The 24,301-nt window shown below is 37.1% G+C and overlaps 1 protein-coding gene across 1 annotated transcript in view; it reads left to right on the plus strand.

The window, feature by feature from the left end:
* Positions 1-24,301, plus strand: part of EBS1 (EMS-MUTAGENIZED BRI1 SUPPRESSOR 1) — a 446,396-nt gene that overhangs the window by 147,110 nt on the left and 274,985 nt on the right. The window contains exons 15-20 of the mRNA XM_089394973.1: positions 8,213-8,375; positions 8,937-9,077; positions 9,262-9,367; positions 9,491-9,585; positions 9,720-9,844; positions 10,014-10,224. Coding sequence (XP_089251099.1) covers positions 8,213-8,375; positions 8,937-9,077; positions 9,262-9,367; positions 9,491-9,585; positions 9,720-9,844; positions 10,014-10,224 — 841 coding nt within the window. The remainder of the gene's footprint in view (positions 1-8,212; positions 8,376-8,936; positions 9,078-9,261; positions 9,368-9,490; positions 9,586-9,719; positions 9,845-10,013; positions 10,225-24,301) is intronic.

A 24,301-nucleotide genomic window follows, 5' to 3' on the forward strand; every position in this document is an offset into this window, starting at 1 on the left:
GTAGAAGCATGACCCCTGGTAAAGTTTGGAAATTCTGAAACATCAGCTAAAAAATACAAAAATATAAGTATTTCAAAAAATAGATATTATTTTAAATAGCACTTTATCTTGCAAATTTTAATAAAATGTTTAAGAAATTAGAACGATTTTAAGGTTATTAATCATTATTTTCCTGTCATTAGGCATTTGTGTGCTTGTTGTAGGTCCCAAGCATGTTTGAACTTTGAAGCACTTTTGTGGGCCTGAAATACACCCTGATTGGGCTGAAAGATTTTTAAAACGTGGTCTGGCGTTTCAGGGCAGGTTACCAAATCCCAAAACTTTCCCAAAATGCTCCTGGACATTTTGAAACACATTTCTACGTTTCTGGCCCAGAAATGTAGAGGGATGACGTTCCCTGTAAGTTATGTTTGAAAACTTTTATCAGATGACTAATATTAAAGACTTACCATATGCCATTGGGACATGTATTTCAAGGCTTACTGTTTTATTTTTGTATTGTGGGGACATTCTTTTGCATTCTAAACTAAATATTTATATTCCTTGAGACATGCCTTTTCCTATTTATCTTCTTGTCATTTCCCTTGTGCATTTATTCTTTACTCAATTTTTTCACATATTTGTTTTTATCCCATTCTATTATCATGTCTTCCATTTTCTGTTGTCACCCTCTCAACACACACTTTCTTTGTTAATTTTTTCTTCAAACTCTACAACTACTTAGATGAATTACTGAAAACAAGGCAACTGAAAACTGAAACCAAATTTACATTCACCAAGATACAGAGTTTCTTAACAATTTATAAGCAGCGGAAAATAATCGAGAGATAAAACCACAATCACACAATTTGACACCCTTGTTTACCCAGGAAACTCAAAAGGGAAAACCTGATTTCTTTGTTGTGGTATTTTATGATAGTTCTTGAGCAATTGGATCTATTACAATTCACTCTGCCTTCTGCAGCTAGCAATCCATTCTGAGAACACACGTGTTCTCCTGCTGAATAGCCCGGACTTGCCTTGAGAATCCCTGATCCCTGATCCTATTTCCTTGCACACTAGGCCTCCTATTTCCTAGTGCACAAGAGGCCCTGTTTCCTAGCGCAAATCTGCTCCTATTCTTTAGTGTACAGGCCTCCTAAATCTTGTGTGCACTTGCTCCTCAATAATACGTACTCCACAATCAAAGATGATCTCACAAATTTGTTATGATCGCGTGCCTTCGTCCTCCTCTTTTTAGACCCAATTTGAGCTTTGCAAGGAAGGCTTGGTTCAATTTCAGAAGTCGAGTTACGATTGCGAGTTAATTGAGAGTTCTACTGGTTCTCTCTCCAATCAACACTTGGAGTCTTAATTCGTTCCCTCTCCAATCAATAGTGAAAGCTGACTCATTCTAATTGAACTTGTTCTGTAGTCAAAATGAAGAAGACTCCACGTAACAACAACTCCAACTCTATGCATGCAATCTAGATGATCATTCCAGTAATTTGGAAATAAACTCATCGTCATTGATGTCTATCTCATGAGCTCACACTCGTGCTAAAGAAAGACAAATCGAGGTCTTCACTGGCTAAGGCACAAGCCAGAAGACCGTCACTCGCTACATTTTCAACACTCCCTCTTAATGAGGAAGGGATTCTATATAACTTCTAACTTATCTCTGAAATAGATGAAACTGCCCCTTGCCAATGCCTTGGTGAAGATATCTGTTGTTCACTACTTTGTTAAAATGTATGGTAGCTTTACTATCCCTTTCTGTACACAGTCTCTAAGATAATGATACCTTGTATCCATATGCTTTGAGTGATCATGAAACATTGGATTCTCAGATAGCTTAATGCAACTTTGATTGTCACAGGGTATCACAATAAGTTCCATTCCCTGCCTGAAAAGTCCCACAAACAATTTCCTAATCCAGTGTAATGTCCCCAAATTTTGGATTACTAGGTGAGGTGGTTAGGATGGTTTCCCAGAGCTTGTGCCAACCTGGTCATAGGAGCAAGATTACTCCATTGGTGGGCCCAAAGGGTTGTAGAGGAGTTTTATGGGTCCGACTGGAATCACTTACCATATTTCATCATCGAGATCAATTCTGCATTGTTTGCTCTTGGTTCTGTTGCATTTTGATGATTTTCGTAAAATGACGTTAATAATAGACATTTTATTTCAACCTCCCTTCTCTTCATTAAAATTTGTTTCTCAACTACAGAACTTCGACCAGAAAGGAAATGAAAGATTTGGGGTCTATTCAAGCTCCAAAACTTGTCTTAGGGCACCAGACATTCGATTTCCTTTGGTTGTATGAGATTTGACTATCAAATTGACCCCAGCAATGGCTTGGCACCTGATATCTTCATTGGTATCTCCCAGCCTGTCACAATGAGATGGAAAATAACTAATGAGACCATAAAATCAACCGGAACAGAAGTATACCTCTTTATTTCTCGAAAATCTTATTCTCCATTGAAGCTCAATGGTGAGATCTGAACGACTTCACTCTCACATCCGGACTAGGGAGTCTGCTATGGCAGCTAGGGTTCCAAAGCCCTCAGCTTTCTCTTCAAACTCTCTCCAAGAGCTCTCTCTTCAAACTCACACAATGCATGAATGAGGAGAGTCTCCTCATTTTCCTTATTTAATGAGTTTAGGGTTGTCTTTTCACCTTCCCCTTTTTTCTTTTCTTTTTGTTTTTTTATAACTCACTTACCTTTTCCCTCCAATTAAATATTTAAAAGCACTTTTCTTTTCTTTATTTAATAAAGTGACTTTTATAAACTAATTAAAGTCACTTTTAATACTGGAAAATGCTTAATTCACCTCTGTGGTCACACTGGCCACTCAAAGCCCATTTTTATCATTCTGCCCTGTAGATCAACACACCCCGATTCCAACAAGCTATTACACTAACGCGTTTCTCCAAGTAATCAGCCTGAAACAACACCTTAAGCATAAATAAGTTGAATCCCCTCCCATTTTCTGCAAGACAAGTTCTGTTCCAGCTGGGAACATTCTGCTGCCATTTTCTGGGCCGTTGTGCTGTCTACATGAGCAAGTCTAGCCGCTATTTGGGTGTCACAAAGCTGTTGTGTGTTGGGGCTGCATATTGTCTCTAGAGGTGTTTGATTTTGTGTCTATTTGGAGCTGCATTGGGATGAGAGCCTCTGCTGGTGATTTGGACAGGCTGTGGACTCTTTATGGTGACCAAATCTGCTAGTTATACCCATCTATCAGCTGCTGGTTAAGTGTGTCTCTATACCTGGGAGTTCTGGTTTGATTTCCTGTACCTGGGCATTATCTTGGTCTTCCAAACAAAGCTGGTATATTATTCAAAGAGGGCTGATATCTATTTATGTGCTGCCTACTGTTTGCTGCCACTACTTATCAGGTTCTTACTTCTGTCTAATTCACTATATACTCAGATCTTGAATGTGAGAAGGCTGTTTGTGGATTATATTATTATTGTATCAACTGTGTAATTATTTCTGAGTTGCTATAAGGAGTATATTTGTGATTTGAGAAGTCTGTTGGTTCATGTTAGTCATTGGATGCAATGCCCAGAAGTTAAAAAATTTACAGTGAACACCTATAGAAGAGTGTAGATAACATGTTTGAAGAATTCATCACTGAAAACTCGAACCAAAACTCAGAGAGAAAAGAAAAAAAAAAGAAAAAAACTAGCAGTGTTACAGTTTGGTATCTTACAGTGGTATCAGAGCATTGATCTTGGCTCAGCCATGGGTTATCTTTGAAAAGCCAAGTTCGAGGACTTTATTTTGAAGGTGTCAAGATACAGTTGTTGGGTTCAAAGGGCAGATTATAACAAGGGAACAATGCTTCTAAGTCAAGAAGAATTATTTGCCAAACAATTTGAAAATTATAACAAAACCTTTGCAAAGGTGATAGAGGACATGGAAGCATGGGTGTCATCAAATGCAGTAAATAGGAAAAGGAATAGCAAATCCAAAGATGAAAAAGTAGTCAAGGACCAGGAAACAAGGATTGAAGATGAAAACCATAAACAAACTTTCCAGGGCGAATTGAGAAAAGTGACACCTGTTGAAAATGAAGCTATCATAGGTTCACCACAACAATTTGGAACGCAAGTTTGGGATGAAAGGTAATCAGAAATTTCTACAAAATGCTTGTCGTCACTTAGCGAGATTGTTGAGTTAGATGACGAGTACAAAGAAAATCATGAGGCCACAACAGTTAATGTCGCAAGAGGTGTGGAAAGATGATAACACACAAATGGTCGACGGTGCAAACTCAGTCTTATCAGTTGATGAGGTAAATATTGCTCACAAGTTTACTTATGCCTATAACTTGGAAAACTAGTTGAAGATGGACACAAACAAGATTAGGGCAGCCACGAGGCAATACGATGATGCACTGGTATTGGTGACAGATTATTGTTGGAGAAGTGAAATGGCACATGACAGTTTAGGAGGAGAGCCTTCACTTGCAGATTTTCAGACTCTCAGGAAGGCATTGGTAGAGATGAAATCTAACTACCTATACCTCCTTTTAGATAGAGATCACCTACTCATGCTTATTGAGATATATCATGATGCACTAGTAGAGAAAGGAGGAAGTTGATTGGCTTACTTATAAGCTTGATATTTCCCAGGAGTCCTTGAAGATCACTCAGATGGCCCTTCAAGAATTAGAGTTGCAGGTTGACCAACTTTGTATGGAGTTGAATTGTGTACATTCTTCTATGGCAACCATCACACAAGAGGATGTTAGGGACACTCATGATTTGATAGAGGAGCCTCTTGTGATAATGGAGCACGAGGAGCACCCAAATGAACTAACACTTGCAGAGAGGCATGTTCTAGAGGTTTCTGATTATACACCCACAAGATGTAGATATAGATATATTTCAGATGAGGATACATCCATCTGGGATCCAGGTTCAGTTGACACGAGTGGAGTGGATATTGGAGACCCTAGTTGGCATTGGGATCTAGGTGGGGTTTTCAATCATTTACCAGGTATGAAGGATGACTATGGCATTGACCCAATGACCAAGCATTCATGTTCCTTCGCACTTCCATCAGAGTTATCGTCAACGCTAGTGGCGAGTTGGTTTGATGCAGGAGTGTGTATACTTCGGGGGATGTCTTGGCGCATTGTTCATGTGTGCAGTTGCAGGGTGGTCAACATGCCCCGACAGGAGTTATTCAGATGGGATGCCATTTGTATGCCACCAGAAAAACCGGTATATGGGGATGATGTTCTTCCATTGATGTATTGGGCACATGAGCCACCGAGGATCTGCATAACAGTGACATCCCCATTAGCATGTGAGGAGTCATGCCACTCAGGTCTACTAGGATAGAGGAGATATGACTCACATCATGGTGGGTCCACTAGCAGGATGGTAGATAAATTTCCACATGCGGTATTCCAGACGGTACAAGGTGCGTCAACAACAAATAGGGATAGCCAGTGGGGTACAGGGATATGCCATGGTGTGCAAGGGTATGTAGAGGAGTACGGTGATGCATGGTTTTACGTAGGGGTGTATGGTGATGCATAGTGGGATCTCAGAGCATTTCTTCCGGGGAGACAGATTGATTGGGACATCAGGCATACCAATGGGCCTCGCTTAACCGAGATCGATGAGTGGATGGATGAGCGTCAAGGAGCATTGCATTCCTTGAAGTTTGATCTTCAATTGGAGCATCACTTGATTAGAGTCAAAGAGCAAGATATTCACAGGACTACCCATGGTTTCCATATGGGTTCTTGATCTGGCCTTTGGGTTTGACCCATGCATCGGTCACTTTCTAGTCCGACATACTGTTGCGTAGGCGGAAAATAATAGAGAGGTAAAAGCACAATCACACAAAATTTTGCACTTGTTTACTCAGGAAACCCAAAAGGGAAAACCTACTTTTTTTATTGTGGTATTTTATTGATAGTTCTTGAGCAATTGAATCTATTACAAGTCACACCACCTTTTGTGGCTGCCAATTTGTCTATGAGAACACACTTGTTCTCCTGCAGAATAGCCCAAACTTGCCTTGAGAATCCTTGATCCTTGCTCCTATTTCCTTGCGCACTAGGCCTTCTTTTTTCTAGCGCAAATCTACTCCTATTCTTTAGCGTACATGCCTCCTAAATCTTGTGCGCACTTTCTCCTCAAGAATATGCACTCCACAATCTAAGATGATCTCACAAACTTGTTATGATCCTGTGCCTTCATCCTCCTCTTTATTGACCCAATTCGAGTATGCAAGGAAGGCCCAGTTCAATTTTAAAAGTCGAGCTGTGATTGCGAGTTAAATGAGAGTTCTACTAGTTCTCTCTCCAATCAACACTTGGAGTCTTAACTTGTTCTCTCTCCAATCCACATTGAAGACTAACTCGTTCTAACTGAACTCATTCTGTAGTCAAACTAAAGAGGACTCCATGTAACTAAAGCTCCAACTCTACGCATGCATTCTAGATGATCATTCTAGTAAACTAGAAATAAACTCATCGTAACTGAAGTCTATCTCATGAGCTCACACTCATGCTAGAGAAAGACAAGTCGAGGTCTTCATTGGCTAAGGCAAAAGCCAAAAGACACCTCGCTACATTTTCAACATTCTTAAAACTAATTATGTTTTGTGTTTTACATGGAATCCTCTATAATCCATTTGGGAGTTACCCCCCTTTGTTTGTTGCAAATTCAAAGTATTTGGATGTGGACATTATCAAACGTTGATTTAATGAGATAATACTCTCATTCCAATGCTTCTAGTTGTTCAAATAGATATGACTAATGTTGTAGGTTGTTCTGATTGCTTTGATTCCTGACCAAATTTCAAATGGCAAGAGCTAAATATTCCTGACTGAAAACCCATGTGATCCTCAGTTTTTTTCCATGGAAAACCTCAACGGATACCCTCCTTTTCCCTGGATTATCTGGGTGGAGGACGGTTCAACTGCCAACCACTATAGCAGCTGGTGAGCCTGGGGGATTCAGCCATATTAAAATCTGTGACCTAAGTGGTGGGCTGATGGTTTTGTACTTTACTATTTTCTAGTTCAGAATACCAATGGATGCATAGCATTCTTTGGACAATATCTATCTAGAGGATGCTATTGCTTTTTATGTTAGGCCATTCATGTAAATTGTAATTAGTCAGTTATTTCTTTTACATATCCTCTGTTTTTGGTGTCCCTTTCGAACAATAAAATATGATTTCTTCACTCATCATATATATGAAATGATTCAAACAAATTGAATCACATTTCTATTCTAACAATGGCATTCTTCTCCTTTCTTGAACATCACAAGCATTGTAACTGAAAGCAGTAGAGCCAGAAAACTATCATTTGCTTCTGTTTACTTATTAATAAGGTTTTTTTGAAATTATCTTTTTAATATGTTTTTTATTCAAAGATTTGGTTCAATGTTCTGTATGAGCCAATCCCCCTATATATTTGTCGCATTTTTTTCATCTTGATTACCCTAGATAATGTTGTTTAAATTAGAACAGTGGTACATCATAAATGCCTTCTGCTCCCATAGATATACTAGAATGAATTGTGAGTAGGGCCTTGTTTGGTCTATTGTGTTTTGTGTTCAAATTGGATATATGGGCTTGACTTTTCTTTATGTCAAAAATGTGTGCATTTTTCTCACTGAACTTGACTTTGGTTAACTTTTTCACTGCTTTTTATTTCTTAGCACATCAGGAAGTAATGTTTGCTTTGGTTAGTTGTTTATTGTGTTCTAATTTGAATTTGAGTTCTGTGCATGTTAAAAACATGTACAATTTTCTCCATTATCTTGCTTTATATTTTTCATAGTTATTTTCCTGATATGAATACACATCAACACAAATACAAGAATATGAACCTAAAGAGGGAGAGAAAGCATGCAAATATAAAGGAGATTGCTGCAATGTCTCATTGTTTCCACATTTTGAAATTCAAATACTCACATAACAGCACTAAAAATGCTCACATACAAGAATAGAATCCCAGATAGGGAGAGTAAGCATGCAAGTAGGAAAGAGGTTGCTGCATTGTCTCATCATTTCCACATTTTGAAACACAGATGCTTTTTCACTGGAGAAGTTGTATTTCGTGCTTGTATTCTTAGTTTTGGTATATGTGAACAGACACTAATCAAGTATTTTTCTGGTTGTATAAATTTCGTAGTCTTGTCTGCCTAGTTTGTTTTATAAAATCACATGTTTGTGTTGTTGAGCAGATCGAAAGCTAATTCTCCACCACAAGAGATCTTGCTGAAGATGAAAAATGATTTGACATTCAAAGAACGAGCTGATCAAAGCACGTTTTTTGTCTACAAGCTGGGATTGTCTAGAATGCAACCTTGTCTCTTGATGAATGGTCTTGTTTATGGATCCAGCCAGGTAATATAGCTTTTGTGTTAGATCCATACATATGATATATTGATAATTCACTAAGAAAATCAAGCTAGAAAGGGGCATGTCTATGGAGGTGCTCTAGTTTCATATTGACCATGTTCGAAGTTCTGCACCACTTTTCTTTTTACTTGAAATATATATCCTGGGTAAACCTTCTGGGCACTTCCCCTCTTTCCGAGGATGGTACCTAGGGTATATTGCATACTGCAGAAGCTCAAGGTTTTGTCACAACATGGGATTTGAACCCCAGCATGCTGATAACAATTTTCCTTGCAACCACTTGGGGTAGATGCATTTCACAGTCTGCACCACTTATTGTAGTTTTTGGTTGAAAATTTCACTGTAGTGTCAAATACCTTTTTGTGTTAACATGAATAGCAGTATTAGGTTCTTTAGAACTCGATCTTTTGGCAATTACACTTGGAATGTACTTAATGTTGACTTCTTTTTTGGTATTTGGATGAAGTTGGCTTATAATTTATAAAGTTGTCGTTCTCTTGATGTCATGCACACATATCCTAAACTGATTAGTGTTTCATGGTATAGGCACAAGATGCAGCCTTACAGGCTATGAATGAGGATCTTATGAAACTTCAGGAGGGGGTGTATTATGGACATATTAATTCCCGTACGGATGTTCTGGAAAAATTCCTTTCAGAGAGTGGTCATCCTAGATACAATCCACATGTAAGCAGAGCATGTGAAAGATTCATGTCAAACTAAGCTAAAGTTTAGATATTGTTAGTTTGTGTGAAACTGAGTTAAAGTTTAGTTAATCTTATTTATGTGTCAAATTGGATTGTAAATTTAGTTTTATGTTTACATTTTCTGCTTGTTAGTTGAACAGTTGGATTTCTAATCCTTTGGGCAGATTATTCGAGAGGGAAAGGATCATCAGAAGTTTGTGTCCCTTGCTACATCAGTTTTGAAGAGGGATTCAGTGGTGGTGAAACTTCAATATTTACATTCTCCAGAAAGTAAGCTATAGTTATATTTTTTGAAATTATGTTGGATGGTTTTGAAGAGGGAATTTTTGCATAGTGGAAAGTGGGCATTCACATGAGGCTGATTATTTGTATGTGATTGTCTACCTGATATAGCTGAAGATGACATGAAGCCAGTTACCCATCTTCTTGCTGTTGATCTTACCTCAAAGAGAGGGTTGAAATTTCTTCGTCATGGACTTCGCTATCTGGTAAGCATGTCCTTTACAAGTTCGACTTCAAATTATGGATTTGGCACAGTTTCATGATGTAGCAGTCAAATTTAATCCTGACTTTCTATTTCTGGAACATTTTATGGATTTGGTCTTCGACTGAATTTATGCAGTTGGATGGAACCAAAAGGGCACGTATTGGAATATTATATAACATCGATAATCCGGTTTCATTTTCTCAAGGATCTCCTGTCTTGCTTCTTGTCAAAGTTATTGATTTTACTGCATCTTCTTTCAGGTCGGTATGAGACAAGCAGGACTACTGCCATTCTTTGTTGATTTGGTCTTTCTAGAATTTATTGTCTAAAGTACTGTTGCTAGCAGTATAATACATTTAATGATACCAATACATAACTAGTTGTACGGTAAAGTGGTTGCCTAACTATATCTTTTGTACCATAAGTCAGGTACCATGCCAAGGCTTTAGAATTTCTAAACCAGTTAATGATTTGGTATGAGGCACAACATTTATATAGTTCACAAACAAGTAATACCAATGTCGAAGCTTTTACTGAAGAAGTTGCTAAGCTGGCTGAAGCAAATGATTTGAAGTCAGATCGCTTGAGGTCTGCACTGTCAGAAATCTCATGGGACTCTTTCAAGGATTATTTGCAAAAGGTATGTTGATTACATCAACATTTCTGATTTCTCCAGTTGAAAAGTATTACATTTAGAATTGAACTGATTGAATATATTTTTCTGTTTTAAAGGGCATTCCTATTATATATGGTTAACTTGATTGTTCTGATGCTAAGGATGAGCTTTTATACTAGGCATATATGCAATCCTTTCTTAACCATTGGTCTTTATTTGAGTGATCACCCCTTTTACCGGGTGGGATAGTTTTTCTTTGTTTTCTTCAAATCTGTCAAAAATGCTGAATATCAGACATTTGAAATTTCAGTAGAATATGATATATTGTCTCTCTTCTCCCCATCATGGAGAGTGAAGTGAAATCTCAATGTTACTATTGTTTATCTTTTAAGGAATCTCTTTACATTTGTTAGTCAGATAGTATGAGCTACTTCCTAACCCTTCGGAAACATTCCTGAAGACACTTTGATACATGCTGTAGGCTAACATATTGAAAAAGAAACATTATCTTTTTTATGGTGTATATATATTTGTGTACTGAATATAAATATATAAGTAAACATCAAATATAATAATAATTGAAGTGACACGTTCTGACTTAAGGACATGACCTAACAAAAGGACAATGCCCATCAAGCATTATGATTAGTAAATGCATATAACTATACTGTCAGATGGCATTGTATCTATCATTGACCTTATCATCTATTTTATTCATTATTAATATTGATCGTTCATGGATTTCAATCGACTGTCCTTATGCTAGACATTCGTCAGTAATTGAAATATTGTTTGTTTCAATTTGTGTGCTCTTTACATTAATATGTAATGCATGTTATGTGTTGATTTTTTTGGGTAGCTGCGGGAGGTATTCCCTAGCGACACAAGTTAAAAGCAGTGAAACATGAATCTCTGATCACTCGTGATTAATCGCGAGTCAAACTCTGCTCTTCCTTCAAACGATACGGTTCAACTCTGGGTGAGTCAAACTCCCGTTGACCGAGTTTGACTCGTGGTCAACAAGATTTTGACTTGCAACTCATTGATTAGTTGTGATTTAAGCGACTGAGGTGATTTTCAGCCCTCAACTCGGCGAGAAAGGGTTTTAACTTTTATGGTTCCCGCATTTTTCGTTGCATGGTTTAGTTAGGTTAAAAATTAAATGTCGGTCTGAAGCGAACAAAGTTCCTTCTACAGATTAATTACTCCAAAAGACTTGGAATATCAAATTATCCATTAAGGATATAAATATTATATTAAAATGAATAAGAATGATAATGATGATTTACAATGAGAACGAGAGGCTTGCTTATATACCACGCAAGTGTCTCTTCATGAAGAGTCATGTCTTATTAGACATGCCTCTTCAACCTAATTACTACTTAACTAATAATTAATTGTGATTATTATCATTTACATTATATTTATATTATTTATATATTTTATTCACATTGCCTCCTTCCTCAAAGAGCTTTGTCCTCAAAGCTTGTCGATGAAAAAAGGCTTGATCTCTTTTTCGGCTATGAAAGTCTTTCTCTCTTGGAACTGTCATCTTCGTCGATACACGCTGATATGATCCTCCTAGTGACAAACAGAATTGTCGCATTGAAAAGGGATCAGACCATCCCAGATTTTTTTTTGTATAGTATTCTGATCATTGGAATTTTGTAACGACTTGTCTGCATAAGACTGGATTGAGGTTACATCACTATTATATGGAACATCAGTTGGTTGTTTTTGGTCTGAATGGTACCGATACGTAGCATGGTTGATTCGTCTGTTCTCATGATTCGGATGTTGATATGGAACTTTTTTGGTTTGATTTCTCCTTACTAGGCATGTGCCAATTTTTATATTTTCTTCTGGCAAAGATGTTGTTGAGATGGTTATGGAACATTCACTTGGGATGTTCATTGTCTGAACTGCAACATCTACGTGTGTCGTTTCTTCAACTGACTTGTCTTCTTGAGTTGTCATATTCACTAGATTGGTATTTGTTGTTTGTCATCAACTTGAATTAGTACATTTGATACTTCTTTCTCGATAAATTGTTGTACCTTGTTTTCTAATGACTTCTTATCCTTCTTAAGTATGTTAATTTGCATCAATAATTTTTCACTATGGTTTTTAAGTCGAGAAACTTCTTCATTTTTGTCAATAGTGATTTTGTCAATTTCATTTTGCATATTTTGTAATACTTTTTTACCTTCTTGAGATATTACTTTTGAAATATCCGATATATCTTTTAGTGTTACTGAATTAGGTTTCAGTGTAACATCTTGGAGTGTTATTTTCTTTTTCTTGTAAGAAAATGTTAAAAACTTTTTCTTAGTATTTAGGATAAAGGAACCTAGAGTTTTCATCCATGGTGATCCCAAAACAATGTCACTATCGTTAAAACTTAAAAGATAAGGTTTTCATGGTGAATTGTGAGGTAAAAGTATAATCTCCAATATTTATGTGTAGATTGCTTATATCGTATTATTTGCCAAAAATATTTGTTTCAACTATATTTGATTCAGGAATACTATATTTGATTCAGGAATCACCAATTGATTAGCACATTTAGGACTAACATAATTACTTCTTTCAGTAGGACTGATAGAGATTATGATGTCACTTCCTGCGAGTGATCCTTTGATGTTAAATAGTGTGCAAACACATGTACTATGGGTTTCAGGAAACCTTTCATTACTAGTCTCCATTTTTTCCTTGATGTTTTTACGTAAACAATATGTCAAATGGAGCTATTTTTATTATAAAATATCACTTATTTCTTCTATATATGTATTTTCAAATATTCTCCTTTAATGTGGATTGTTAAAACTTGAATACCCTTTTATTAAAAAAATACTCCTTTATATTGTTGGCCTCTATATATGTATGTATTTTTTATATTAAGACCCCTTTTCAAAATAACTTTATTATTTTATAATAATAATAATAGTTTCACTTCTTTTTTTTAAATAATAAATTGGTCCACTTTAATTTAAACGTCACACTTAATATAAACTTTTATGATGTCTTCACACTTAATAAATATAAAGGTCAGGTCTTTTCATATGACACGGTCACGATGTTAAAATACCATGGGCTATTACCATGGGTTGTTTTTAAAACCTCTGTTAGAATGTTCTCCACGTAAAAAGTAAATTTATTCCTTTCGTTTTTTGTTTTTGTTTTGTTTTTTTTTTTAAATACCATAGGCAATTACCATGGGTTGTTTTTAAAACCACGGGCTTCTCCAAGAAAAAAGTTTTAAATATACTTGGTATGAGATTTTGTATACATTTTGTTTTTTCTTTTACTTTTTTTTCTTCTTTTTTTTTTAATTTATTTACTTATATTTTTTTTTGGTTAATTTTTTTTTTTCTTTCTTGTTATGGCCAAAGGCCTAGAAAAATGGAGGAAAAGAGAAACTCCCAAATTCTGAGCAAAACACAATTTTACGACAACAAGGTTGACGAATTTCGATAGCCAAGGACCTGGATAGGAGAACGAGCTTTGTGCACCGGTTAAGCAACCTAGAGGACCGAACTACTCTGATACCAAATGAAGCGAACAAAGTTCCTTCTACAGATTAATTACTCCAAAAGACTTGGAATATCAAATTATCCATTAAGGATATAAATATTATATTAAAATGAATAAGAATGATAATGATGATTTACAATGAGAACGAGAGGCTTGCTTATATACCACGCAAGTGTCTATTCATGAAGAGTCATGTCTTATTAGACATGCCACTTCAACCTAATTACTACTTAACTAATAATTAATTGTGATTATTATCATTTACATTATATTTATATTATTTATATATTTTATTTGTTACACGGTCCATAACTCTCTTCTCACTGCTCAGGCCCGCAACTCATACACTGAGAAGGTAATAGAGGCATGTTTTCAGTTTAAGTTTACGCTGCATAATATAGTCGTAGTGTAATAGAGGCGTAGTGTACAATGTGCTCCAGTGTTAGCTTCAGCATGTGCTCTGTCAGATATTTCAGTACCAAACCATTATCGTATCATTTCAGCAGCAATCAAGAGATTTTAGTTACTGATTTTTAACCGCATAGTCTAATGAGGCGGAGGATTTGCTCGGAAAGTTACGGAAATTCTGGTCATATTTAGAAAAATCTAGCAAGGATTTTTGTAAATCTAAGTTATAGTTGTTAAACTCCAAAATTTTAGGTGTCCTAGACGTTGTTGATGGTGCTGAATTCATTTCCACCATCAAAAACACGATTCAAACACTGCCTCTACAAGTTTTTTTTTTATTTATTTTTATTTTTTTTAATTTTAATTTTTATTTTTTTACGCGGATTCCGACCACTTTTAGCCATCCAGGCAATTCCTCCACCTCGTTAGGCGACTCCCTTTTTAACTGACTAGTATGCAGTGTTTTATAAACTTTTAGAAGCAGATGCTTCTAGTTCTATGTAGTCATTGGTTAGGAGTCAGGACTCAGTGCTTTGGATCATGTTTGGACTCATAACATATATGAGATACTTAGTCATTCATGATATTTTGGACATCTATTGATATTATGCCTTGTTTGGACATGACTTTATTGAATATCAATGAAAAATGATTATTTAATATATGTGTATATCTTTATTTATTGAATTCATTGATTTTTTCCTGATCCGATTAAAACTCTTCACTCTTCTACCTCACTGATTTATTGCCGATTCTGAGTCTGGTAACATTGGTTAAAAGAAAGAAAAATTAAATATTAAATTAGAAGAAAGAAAATTAAATTTAATTTGCAAAGAGATGTGCCTATTCGGGTACCCTAATACACAAGTTGAAAGAAAGTAAAATTAAATTTTAAATTAGAAGAGAGAAAATTGAAAGAAAGAAAATTAAATTAAATTTGCAAAGAGACATGCCTCTTTGGGCATCCTAATATCACTATAAAAAGACATTGGAACATCTCATTTACTCACTCACTAATCACTCACTTTTTTCTCTGTTTCTCACATGTGGGAAGTAATTTGAGGAAGTGGATGAAGTTTCTAAGGAGTTGAATTTCTGAGAGAGTCAATGTTTTACCATTGGAATTTTCCAAGTGTAATTTCTTAATGATTTTTTGGACCGTGTTAAAGTAATATCATATATCATTGGAAATAATTATCAGTTGTAGAAAATTGTGCTTGTCTGATTAGCACTAGAAAATCAATGTGGTATCAGAGTTTTGGTGAAAAAAAGCCATTGAGATTTGAAATCTGATCTGTGACTAGATGTTGATGCCGATGTTCACAATGTTGGTTGTATGTATCAAGTTTAAAAGGATCCTAATCTCTACTTCATCCTTGGAAGACAAAGGTTATAGAGTTGCATTTGTTGACAGACAAGTCCTTGTATGGAATAAGGGCTCAACCATAGATTCTGGAAAGGTGATTGGTGTTTGAGAGTGAGGCTTGTACAAACTCTTGGGATGATCAACCCTAACATTGGTACATCATAACAACAATCTATGTGAGTTATGGCAATGAAGATTTGCTTACATACACTACAAAGCTTTTCCAACATCGAGGAAGATGGTTACAGGTCTTCCAGAGCTCCAGGTAGAGCATGAAGGAGTTTGCAAGAGTTGTACACTTGGAAAGAATGTCAAGGGATCTTTTTTGAGTAGTGACAGTAGGTGCAAGGAGATCTTGGATCTAATACATTCAGATGTATGTAGACCGATGACAACATCGTCTTTGGGTAGTTTCTTGTACTATGTGACATTCATTGATGATTTCTCCCGGAGAAGATGGATCTACTTCATGAAGACGAAGGATGAGGTCTTCAACAGGTTTCAAGAGTTCAAGGCTCAGGTAGAGAACTTGACAGAGAAGAAGATCAAGGTTATGAGGTCAGATAATGGAGGAAATTATACTTCCAAGGACCTCATTGTCTTCTGCAAGGAAGTAGGGATTAAGAGGGAGTTGATAGTTCCTTACAACCCTCCGCAAAATGGGGTTGCTGAAAGGAAGAACAAGTCCATTGTGGAGGCTACTAAGGCAATGATTCATGATCGGGGTTTATCGAAGTTCTTATGGGGAGAGGCATCCAAAACGACATTTTATGTTCAGAACAAAAATCCTCACCGGATCTTGAGGAGTAAGACTCTTATAGAGGCTTTCACAGGTATGAAACAAGAGGTCAGACTTTTGAGGATATTTCACTAATGAGAGGAGTCCCAGTATTCCTCAGTTGTGATAAATGTATCTAGGATTGGTTTGAAGTGAGGCAAGGAGGGTCATTCAATGGAAAGGTTCAATGAAAGTGTGAGCTTTGGGAGAAGCTAAGAAGACTTTTCAAGAAAAACCCCTTGAAAGTATGACAACATGAGATCTTGGGTCGAGAAATTTTATGATATAAGAGTTCATCCAAGGGTAGATAAAAGAAAAGGTTGCGAATGTTATACTTTAACAAGTACTAACGTACAAACCTTCAAGAAATTCCTAAGTTGAGGGATAACACCTAGGGTTCCCACTTGGTAAAATGCCTAGGGCATCAATTATCTTGAGATTTAATCGTGAGAATGGCCTCAATTCAGGAGGAGATCTAGAGGAAACACTAGCGCATAAGCCTCTCCAAATAGTTCTTCAAAAGCTCTCCCCTATTGAAATTCAGATCAAGCCCTAGGGAAGTTTCCTTATTCTTAAAGGGACGAAGAAAAGAGGGAAGAAAGAGGTGAAACAAATGATGTTTTGTTGAGTTAATATGATCACCAAGAATCTAAGACCAATGCCTAGCAGATTGGGAAGATCAGAGTAAAAAATGATATCGATTTAGAAACTTCGCTCTTCAAGGAGGCATAAAGAAGTAGCTTCACTATTTATTGATGCAATTACACGATACATTTAGACTTTTATACTTAATGACAATTATTATGGAGTTTCAAGGATGCAAATGCAATTTATCCTTTCAGAACACTCATTCATTCCTAATTTTTGAGTAACACATGCAGGCCTTAATCATTTTTTCCTGAATTAGGGCACAATAATAACCATAAGACAAAAATTCCACACATTAAACATTCATTAATTCAGAAATATAGCATTAAAAGGCGCTTACAAGACAATGAAGAGATAATACGTCCACAAGAATGCCAAAGAGAAGCTCAAATAAAGATAGCAAAAATTACCAAATGTCAAAATGCATTAGAATCATCCAAATCTCTCCACATTGCAGGTCGAAAATCTCTAATGAGGCTTGTCGAAAATCCCAAGTGTGATGATTTCAAATGAGAGTTAGACTCTCATATTTATACATGTTCTATGAGTTTGATTTTGTGAAGAAGAAGCCCCTAATGTGCTTAAACTAGGTAGCAAACCCATGGTTACAAGCCAACCAAGATATCTTATACATTAATTACTGTTTTATTTGTCTTTTAGCCCATGTAATTAATGCAAAGTGCTATCCAACGCTAGCGTTGAGGCCTCATGTGCTGAGAATGAGGGTGAGGGCCTCAAAAGTGATGAACAAGAGGGAGATGCCCTCTAAATGTTGCAAAACATCTCCAATCTCCAGCTTGGGCTCTGTGGGTTTCACATAGGTCTCATGGGACTCCAAATGGCCCAAGATCATGTCAATGTTCCATCAATGAGGGCTAGAAGATGACACATATCCTCCCATGTCTCTCTGGATGAGACAAAACCTCTTCTCGGCCTTGGATCAACTGCCAAGTGTCGGGTGCAATGTGTGGCTGACATGGCAACATGGTCCAAGTGCATCATCATTTCTAAATGGCTAGGCTGCGAACAAGCAATGTGGTGGTGCTGAAGAAGCCCACGGCTGGAGGCCCATGGCTCTCAACACTCACCTTACAAATGCCATTATGACCCTTCGAAGGGCTTGGACCCCGTATACAGAGACCAAGTCCTAGATGAAGACCCACCCACAATCCTATATAATATCCAATGCGTCTCCTCACCTTTCAATACAATTAATCATTGGTGCAATTGAGTAAATAAGCTTTCTAATCGAGGGAAGAAGTGGGCACTTGATAGTGGGATGCCCTTCCAAATGGGCTTTGAGCATGTACTAATGTTTCCTTCCTTGACAAGAGAGGTTGATGAAGGACACTATTAGGTGGTTTCAACATCTATGGGAGTGGGTCCATGGTACATCCATCAGATGGCAAGTGTCACGTGAAATAATGATGGAATGGAGTGGGGGCAAGAGGGAAGGCTCCAGGCCACATGCCATGGTACAAGGGTAGCTATAATGAAGGAGGCCCACACCTTGGGTGTATGAAGCAACAAAACCGATAGCTTGTTGACTTAAACGTAAAATACACAAGAAGTATTTGTAATACTTTATTAATATATATATAAATGTACAAGTGATGATTCAATGTTACAATGAGGCCCTGCCTTTTATACCTAGGCAGTTGTCCCTTTATGAATGATCGTGTCCTTTGGGGAAACACCTCTTCACTAACTAATCACTAATTAATCATTGTTTGATGTAGTGTTATTATCTATTTTTACATTATTTTTACGTAATTTATGTTCATAACATGGCCTCTTCCTTTAGAAGCTTTGTCCTTAAAGCTTTATTGTCGACAATTTTCTTCACTTTGCTCAGTGACCGGTACCCCAACATGTAGCTGGTCACTAGTGCTTTTGGAGATGTAGCTAGTCACTAGTGCTTTTTGGAGATACTATTTAGAACTAAGGCTCTCTTCTTCTTCTTCTTCCCCCTTTTTTTTTGAAATAGATATTTTCTTTTTAAATAATATATATAATTTTTTTAATGAATTTAATTATATAAATTTTTTATTATTATGTTGTTAATTTAATGAAATAGTTGTATTAAGTCCGTCTGAGACATTCAGATGTCATTTAATTTCTCCACAATGCCACCTCATCTTTCAATGGTCACTGAGTATATGCACATGGGTTTTCTATAACACTTGTTACATACAACCCCACCACGACACCACATGACCATCAACCTTCAGACCCTACCCTCTCTGTGTTCTTATTATGTAACTATACAATGATATAGACATATAATTACATGAAGCGTTATGTTTGTATCATATAATTAAATGAAGCGTTGCGTTTATTTGAATCCAACTGTCGTTTGACCCCTTCGTGGCCTCGAATAACAACAACGATTGGACCAAGATCTGCGTTGATTTGATCTGATTGATTGATCCATTAACCTGCGACAAACAAAAATAAAAGGCGGATGTAAATGAACCCTTGCCAAAAGGTGTTGGCTTGCTCGATGACAAACAACGTCGGGGGAGCGGAGTGTCAGACCAGTCAATTGGCGACAATCTCCAACGATGGCAACATGTGTTGCATAGGAATTGCGAACTGGCCTTTGTCGAATGATTAGCGAAGACGCTTTTGTCGTGCCATTGCATAGGCAACCATATTCGACATTCAACACTCTTCCAGTTAGCAGGATCAATGCTTTGGAGAGCGTGGTCATTTGAAATGTTCAACATCTCTCACATTGTTTTGGCCATTTCCCACTCAGAAATTGTACCCGTGATAGTTCCACATACAAAGTCGAAATATGTCGTTATATCTCGATGCTGGGTAGCCAGTCCAAGTTGAATTAGAGTGCGAACATCCACATTCAAAAACTCTACATCCCATGGGTCGATATTGCCTTTGGGTTTCGAGTCTCCGTCCATGAAGTAAATCACACGCATGATACCACACGACGTCTCAAAAAGCCACGATAATGGTCTGTCTGGGCCAAACTTCGAAATCTCTACCAACTTAACTATCTCTCGACACTATTTTAGGGTTGCTTGGCTTTCATGTATACCATGCTAGTCTCTGATCCCTCTTACGTTAAAATACCTGCCCAACAACCCCATAAGCCTATTGAATCCCTTCACAGAATGCAACAGGGATGTGTTGGTGGGACTATACTCACAATGGAGGCAAAGAACACTTATACGTTTCCAAAGTGTTTTGGAATCTTGAGGGATTCGAATATCACGTACAATCCAATGAACGAGTGAATTAACATAGTCTGGTATATGGTCCTTATTTAGGAACTGAGATCAGTCTTCACTTTGAGAGGGCTGAATATAATTTATGTCAAACTGTACCTTGCCATTGTTGGGGTTTTGAGAATGGATGTGCTCATTGTCGGATAGGGTTTCAAGGCAGATTGGATTGAATAAACTTCCTCTTGGACTTAACCCCGTTGGGTCATACATATCTGGAGGCGGTGCTTCATCGCCTGTCGTTTTAATGAAACGAAATATGAGAAAATATGTGTAATAAATCTGAAGGTTGTTGCTTTGAAATGTGTTACCAGATTTTCTTCCTACACCTGTAGAGGAATTATGTTCGTTGAACTGTAAATTTTTATTTGCATTTGTCTCTGGTATTTGCAACAAATTTCCTATCTTCAATACCATTTGAAAAAAAACAAGTCCTTGTCACAAAACTTAGTACTTGCTCGAACTTGCTTGCAGTTTCCAGAGATATCACTCATTTCAGCAGATTTCAATTCAATCACAACACTAATGCCTTTACTTTTAGGCACATTCCATTCTTTGCAGAAAAACTCCCAGTCCTCCTGTGTAATAATTGTCAAAACATTGACATTGTCATCAATCAGACTATTATCTAAGTGATTGTCGCTTTGCAAGGGAGGATCTGTTGCCAAAAGGAAATCTGAAGGTTTCTTTATCAAGTGTCTAACATCTCGGGCATCAACACAAGAAATGTTAGTAACTGATTCACATGCTCCTCCTGAAGGTGCCATGGACAGATTTAGTTCCCTTTCAGCTACCAATTCCTCTGACAGTGAAACACTCTTATTGATATATGCATGGTTCATTTTACTCTGGTTGAGAATGGCATCTGGCTGAAGACTAAGAGAAGTATCAAGTTCAGAATCCTTTTCAAGAGCTAAGCCTTCTGAGAAATTCAGTGCATTATGATCTTGGTCTGCCTGTGAAACCTTGCTCAACATATCTTGTTTAGACTTTCCACTATCATGCTTAGATTCTGAAGCTAATATGTGAATTCCATTCTGACCTTTGCATTGGCAACTCATTCGATGAATACCAACAACATCTCTTTCACCTTTATTCCTATCAGAAACAGGGGTTACACATATGTCCGAAATTTTTTTTTGATCAATCTCGACCTCTGGTATAGTAATAATTGAAGTGGATTTTCCCACCATCCCTGTTTCCTCAAAGGTATTTACATTCTCCACATCTTCAAGAGCCTGCTTTTTCTCAAGAGCCACCAATGGTAGGTTTTCATTGACAACATCTTCTTCATTGTTATGATATTGTACATCTCCTTGTTTCTCAAGATAATCCTCATCCTGATGTATATCAGCTTCATTGGAATCATTATCTTGATCATTTTCTGCAACATCTTCATTTTCATTATTGTCATTCTGATCAAAATCTTCTTCTCCTACTTCACCTTGTTTCGTTTCTTCATTGTCGCTATCATCTTCCTTATTATTGATTTCCTTTAGACATGGTTTAACATTCACACATGATTTTTCTAACCGCTGAAATACTTCTTGAATTTTACTAATCTGTTCAACGCATTCGGGACATGAATGTAATGGCACATTGTGCGGCGAACAACGTTCAAGGACCCGCATGATTATATTGTGCGTCGTGGCTCCGATACCACTGAAGCAACAAAAGTATTTGTAAAGGGATGAAGGCAAGAGAGCATGGATTTATAAAGGGAAAGCTGTGATAGCGCGATTTGGACCTCCTTCCAAAACATAGTAGCAAGATGGTAATAAAGAAGTGGCAACAAACTCTTCAACAGGAAATCAGAAAGCAAGGTCAGTATGGGAAAGCAGGGACAAAGACTCAAATGTGAGTCTTGCATGTCAAAATAAATAGCAATCAAGTCATACCTAGGTTTCCTTAAGATTAGTTTGTTGGAATTACAGAGGTTGCTCATGGAGACGAGGACCTGGGTTAGGGCCTATTGCAAAAGATAGAGACATAATTTGCCTCATAGAAACACATGAGCATGAAGGGTGCAAGACACCTCTGTTTGAAGGATACTGGAAGATGGCAGTGTGGAACAAGGCAACAGGGAATGGCAAAGGGCACGGGGGTATCATGGTTTTAATAAGGGAGAAAGAAGGTCGTCTCATTCAGTTAGAAAAAGAAGACTCAAATAAGCAATTCATTTGGTTTAAAATATCAGAAAATGGAAACCACATTAGAATTGCAGTGTGCTATTTTGCGTCGCAGGTTTCAAAAATCTACAAAGGTAGAGGGCTTGACCACAAAGATCCATTTGCAGCCTTAAAAGCGGATATTGCAACACATATCATCTAGGTGAAGCCCTTATAGTGGGTGATTTCAGTGCTAGGACTGCAAGTGAGCAAGCTAGCATTCTTTGTTGTAAAGATGATTGTGACCCTATTGGCTTACAGAAGAAAGTAATCATCAGTGGGAAAGAATTTCAGAGGACAAGGGCTGCAATATCTTTGGTAAACAATTGCTTACTCTATGTGGGGCCTTTGATTTAGTCATTTGTAATGGCTTGACTAGATGGGCAAAGTCTGGTAATTTCACATACAATACTTACAATGGAGCAAGTGTGTTAGATTATGTAATTTGCTCGCATGGTCTGTGTGAGAAAATGGAGGAAGTTTTGATTGGAGATTAGCTGTGGGACTTGAAATCAGATCACAAGCCAATTTATTTATGTTTCTCTTGGATTGGAAAGAAACAATTAGAGTAAAAAATTCAGCATGTCCAACAAAATCTCCCACAGGGCAAAATTCTTTTGACCCCAGAAAATTGTAATACCTTCAAAATGACGCTAGAGAGGCTCTTCGAGAAGGAGAAAATTACAATTCACAACTCTCATAGTCATGAATTAACACATTTAATTCAATGCACAGTTGCAAAGTGCAAAAGAGCAAAACTTAAAAAGTTTGAAACAAATTGCTTTCCGGTTAATGCTTGGTTTGACGAGGAATGCAAAAAGGCAAGGAGAATGTGGAAAGAGTCAAACAAGGATAGCATAAAGTTCAAAGCTTACAAGCAATTATTAAGTAAGAAAAAGGCCGATTTCATGGTTTCAAGGAGGGAAGAACTAATCTAACTTGGGAAAAATAATCCCAAATTATTTTGGAAGGAGCTCCAATCGAAAAAGATACAAATTGGAAATAATATTTTAGCTTCTAAATGGTTTGACTGTGCAAGACAACTCTATGAGCAAGTTCCCAAGGTTGACCCTGCCCCCTTGGTCAACACTGATACTGAACTCTTCATGGTACAAGAGGTAGAGATGGGTATCAAGAAGTTGTTGTTGGAAAAGCAAAAGACTTAGCTGAACTCCAAGCAAAATATCTAAAGTGGGGCTCAAAGATTCTTGTACCTCACATTACAAAAATCTTCAACAACATCATACAACAAGGGCTCCCCACAGATTGGATAACTAGTCTGGAAATACCTCTTTTCAAGAGCGGTGACATCAATAATCCCTCCAATTATAGGACCATCATAATAAACCCTTTGTTTGCAAAGCTATTTGGAAGCATGCTAGAAAACCAAATTAGCAAGTGGGTAGAAGAAAGAGATAAGCGTGCTAAAGGGCAAGTAGGTTTTAGACCTAAACATTCCACAGTTGATCATTGTATAACTTTAATGCACATCATTGAAAAAGTTTGGGAGAAAAAGGAAGAAGTCTTTTGTTGCTTTGTTGATTTCAGAAAAGTGTTTGACTCGGTTCCTAGGGATAAGCTTTGGCACAGAATGGAGGAACTTGGGGTTCCTAAACATTTGAGAGCAATTGTGCATAGGCTGTATGAAGAGGTGAAAGTCAAAATTAGAACTTCAGCAGGCATTTCTGAAAGTTTTAGAAGCAATATTGGGGTCAAGCAAGGTTTCCCACTATCTCCTACCCTTTTTGGTTTATATATCGACAAGCTTGAGGAGTGGTTAAATTCGCAAGGGGGTAATGGTATCTATTTGAGCAAGTTTGTTATAAGGCTTCTTTTGTATGCAGATGACCTTATTCTGATTGCTAAATTGGCTCTTGGTTTACAAGAGCACTTACTATCCCTTGATCATTTTTGTAGAAGTGTGGGGACGCAAGGCAATATCAGCAAAACGAAA

This window comes from Pinus tabuliformis, chromosome 1_2 (assembly GCF_031772625.1).
Source record: "Pinus tabuliformis cultivar Carrire ecotype Pingquan chromosome 1_2, CPIR1, whole genome shotgun sequence".
Lineage (NCBI taxonomy): Eukaryota > Viridiplantae > Streptophyta > Pinopsida > Pinales > Pinaceae > Pinus > Pinus tabuliformis.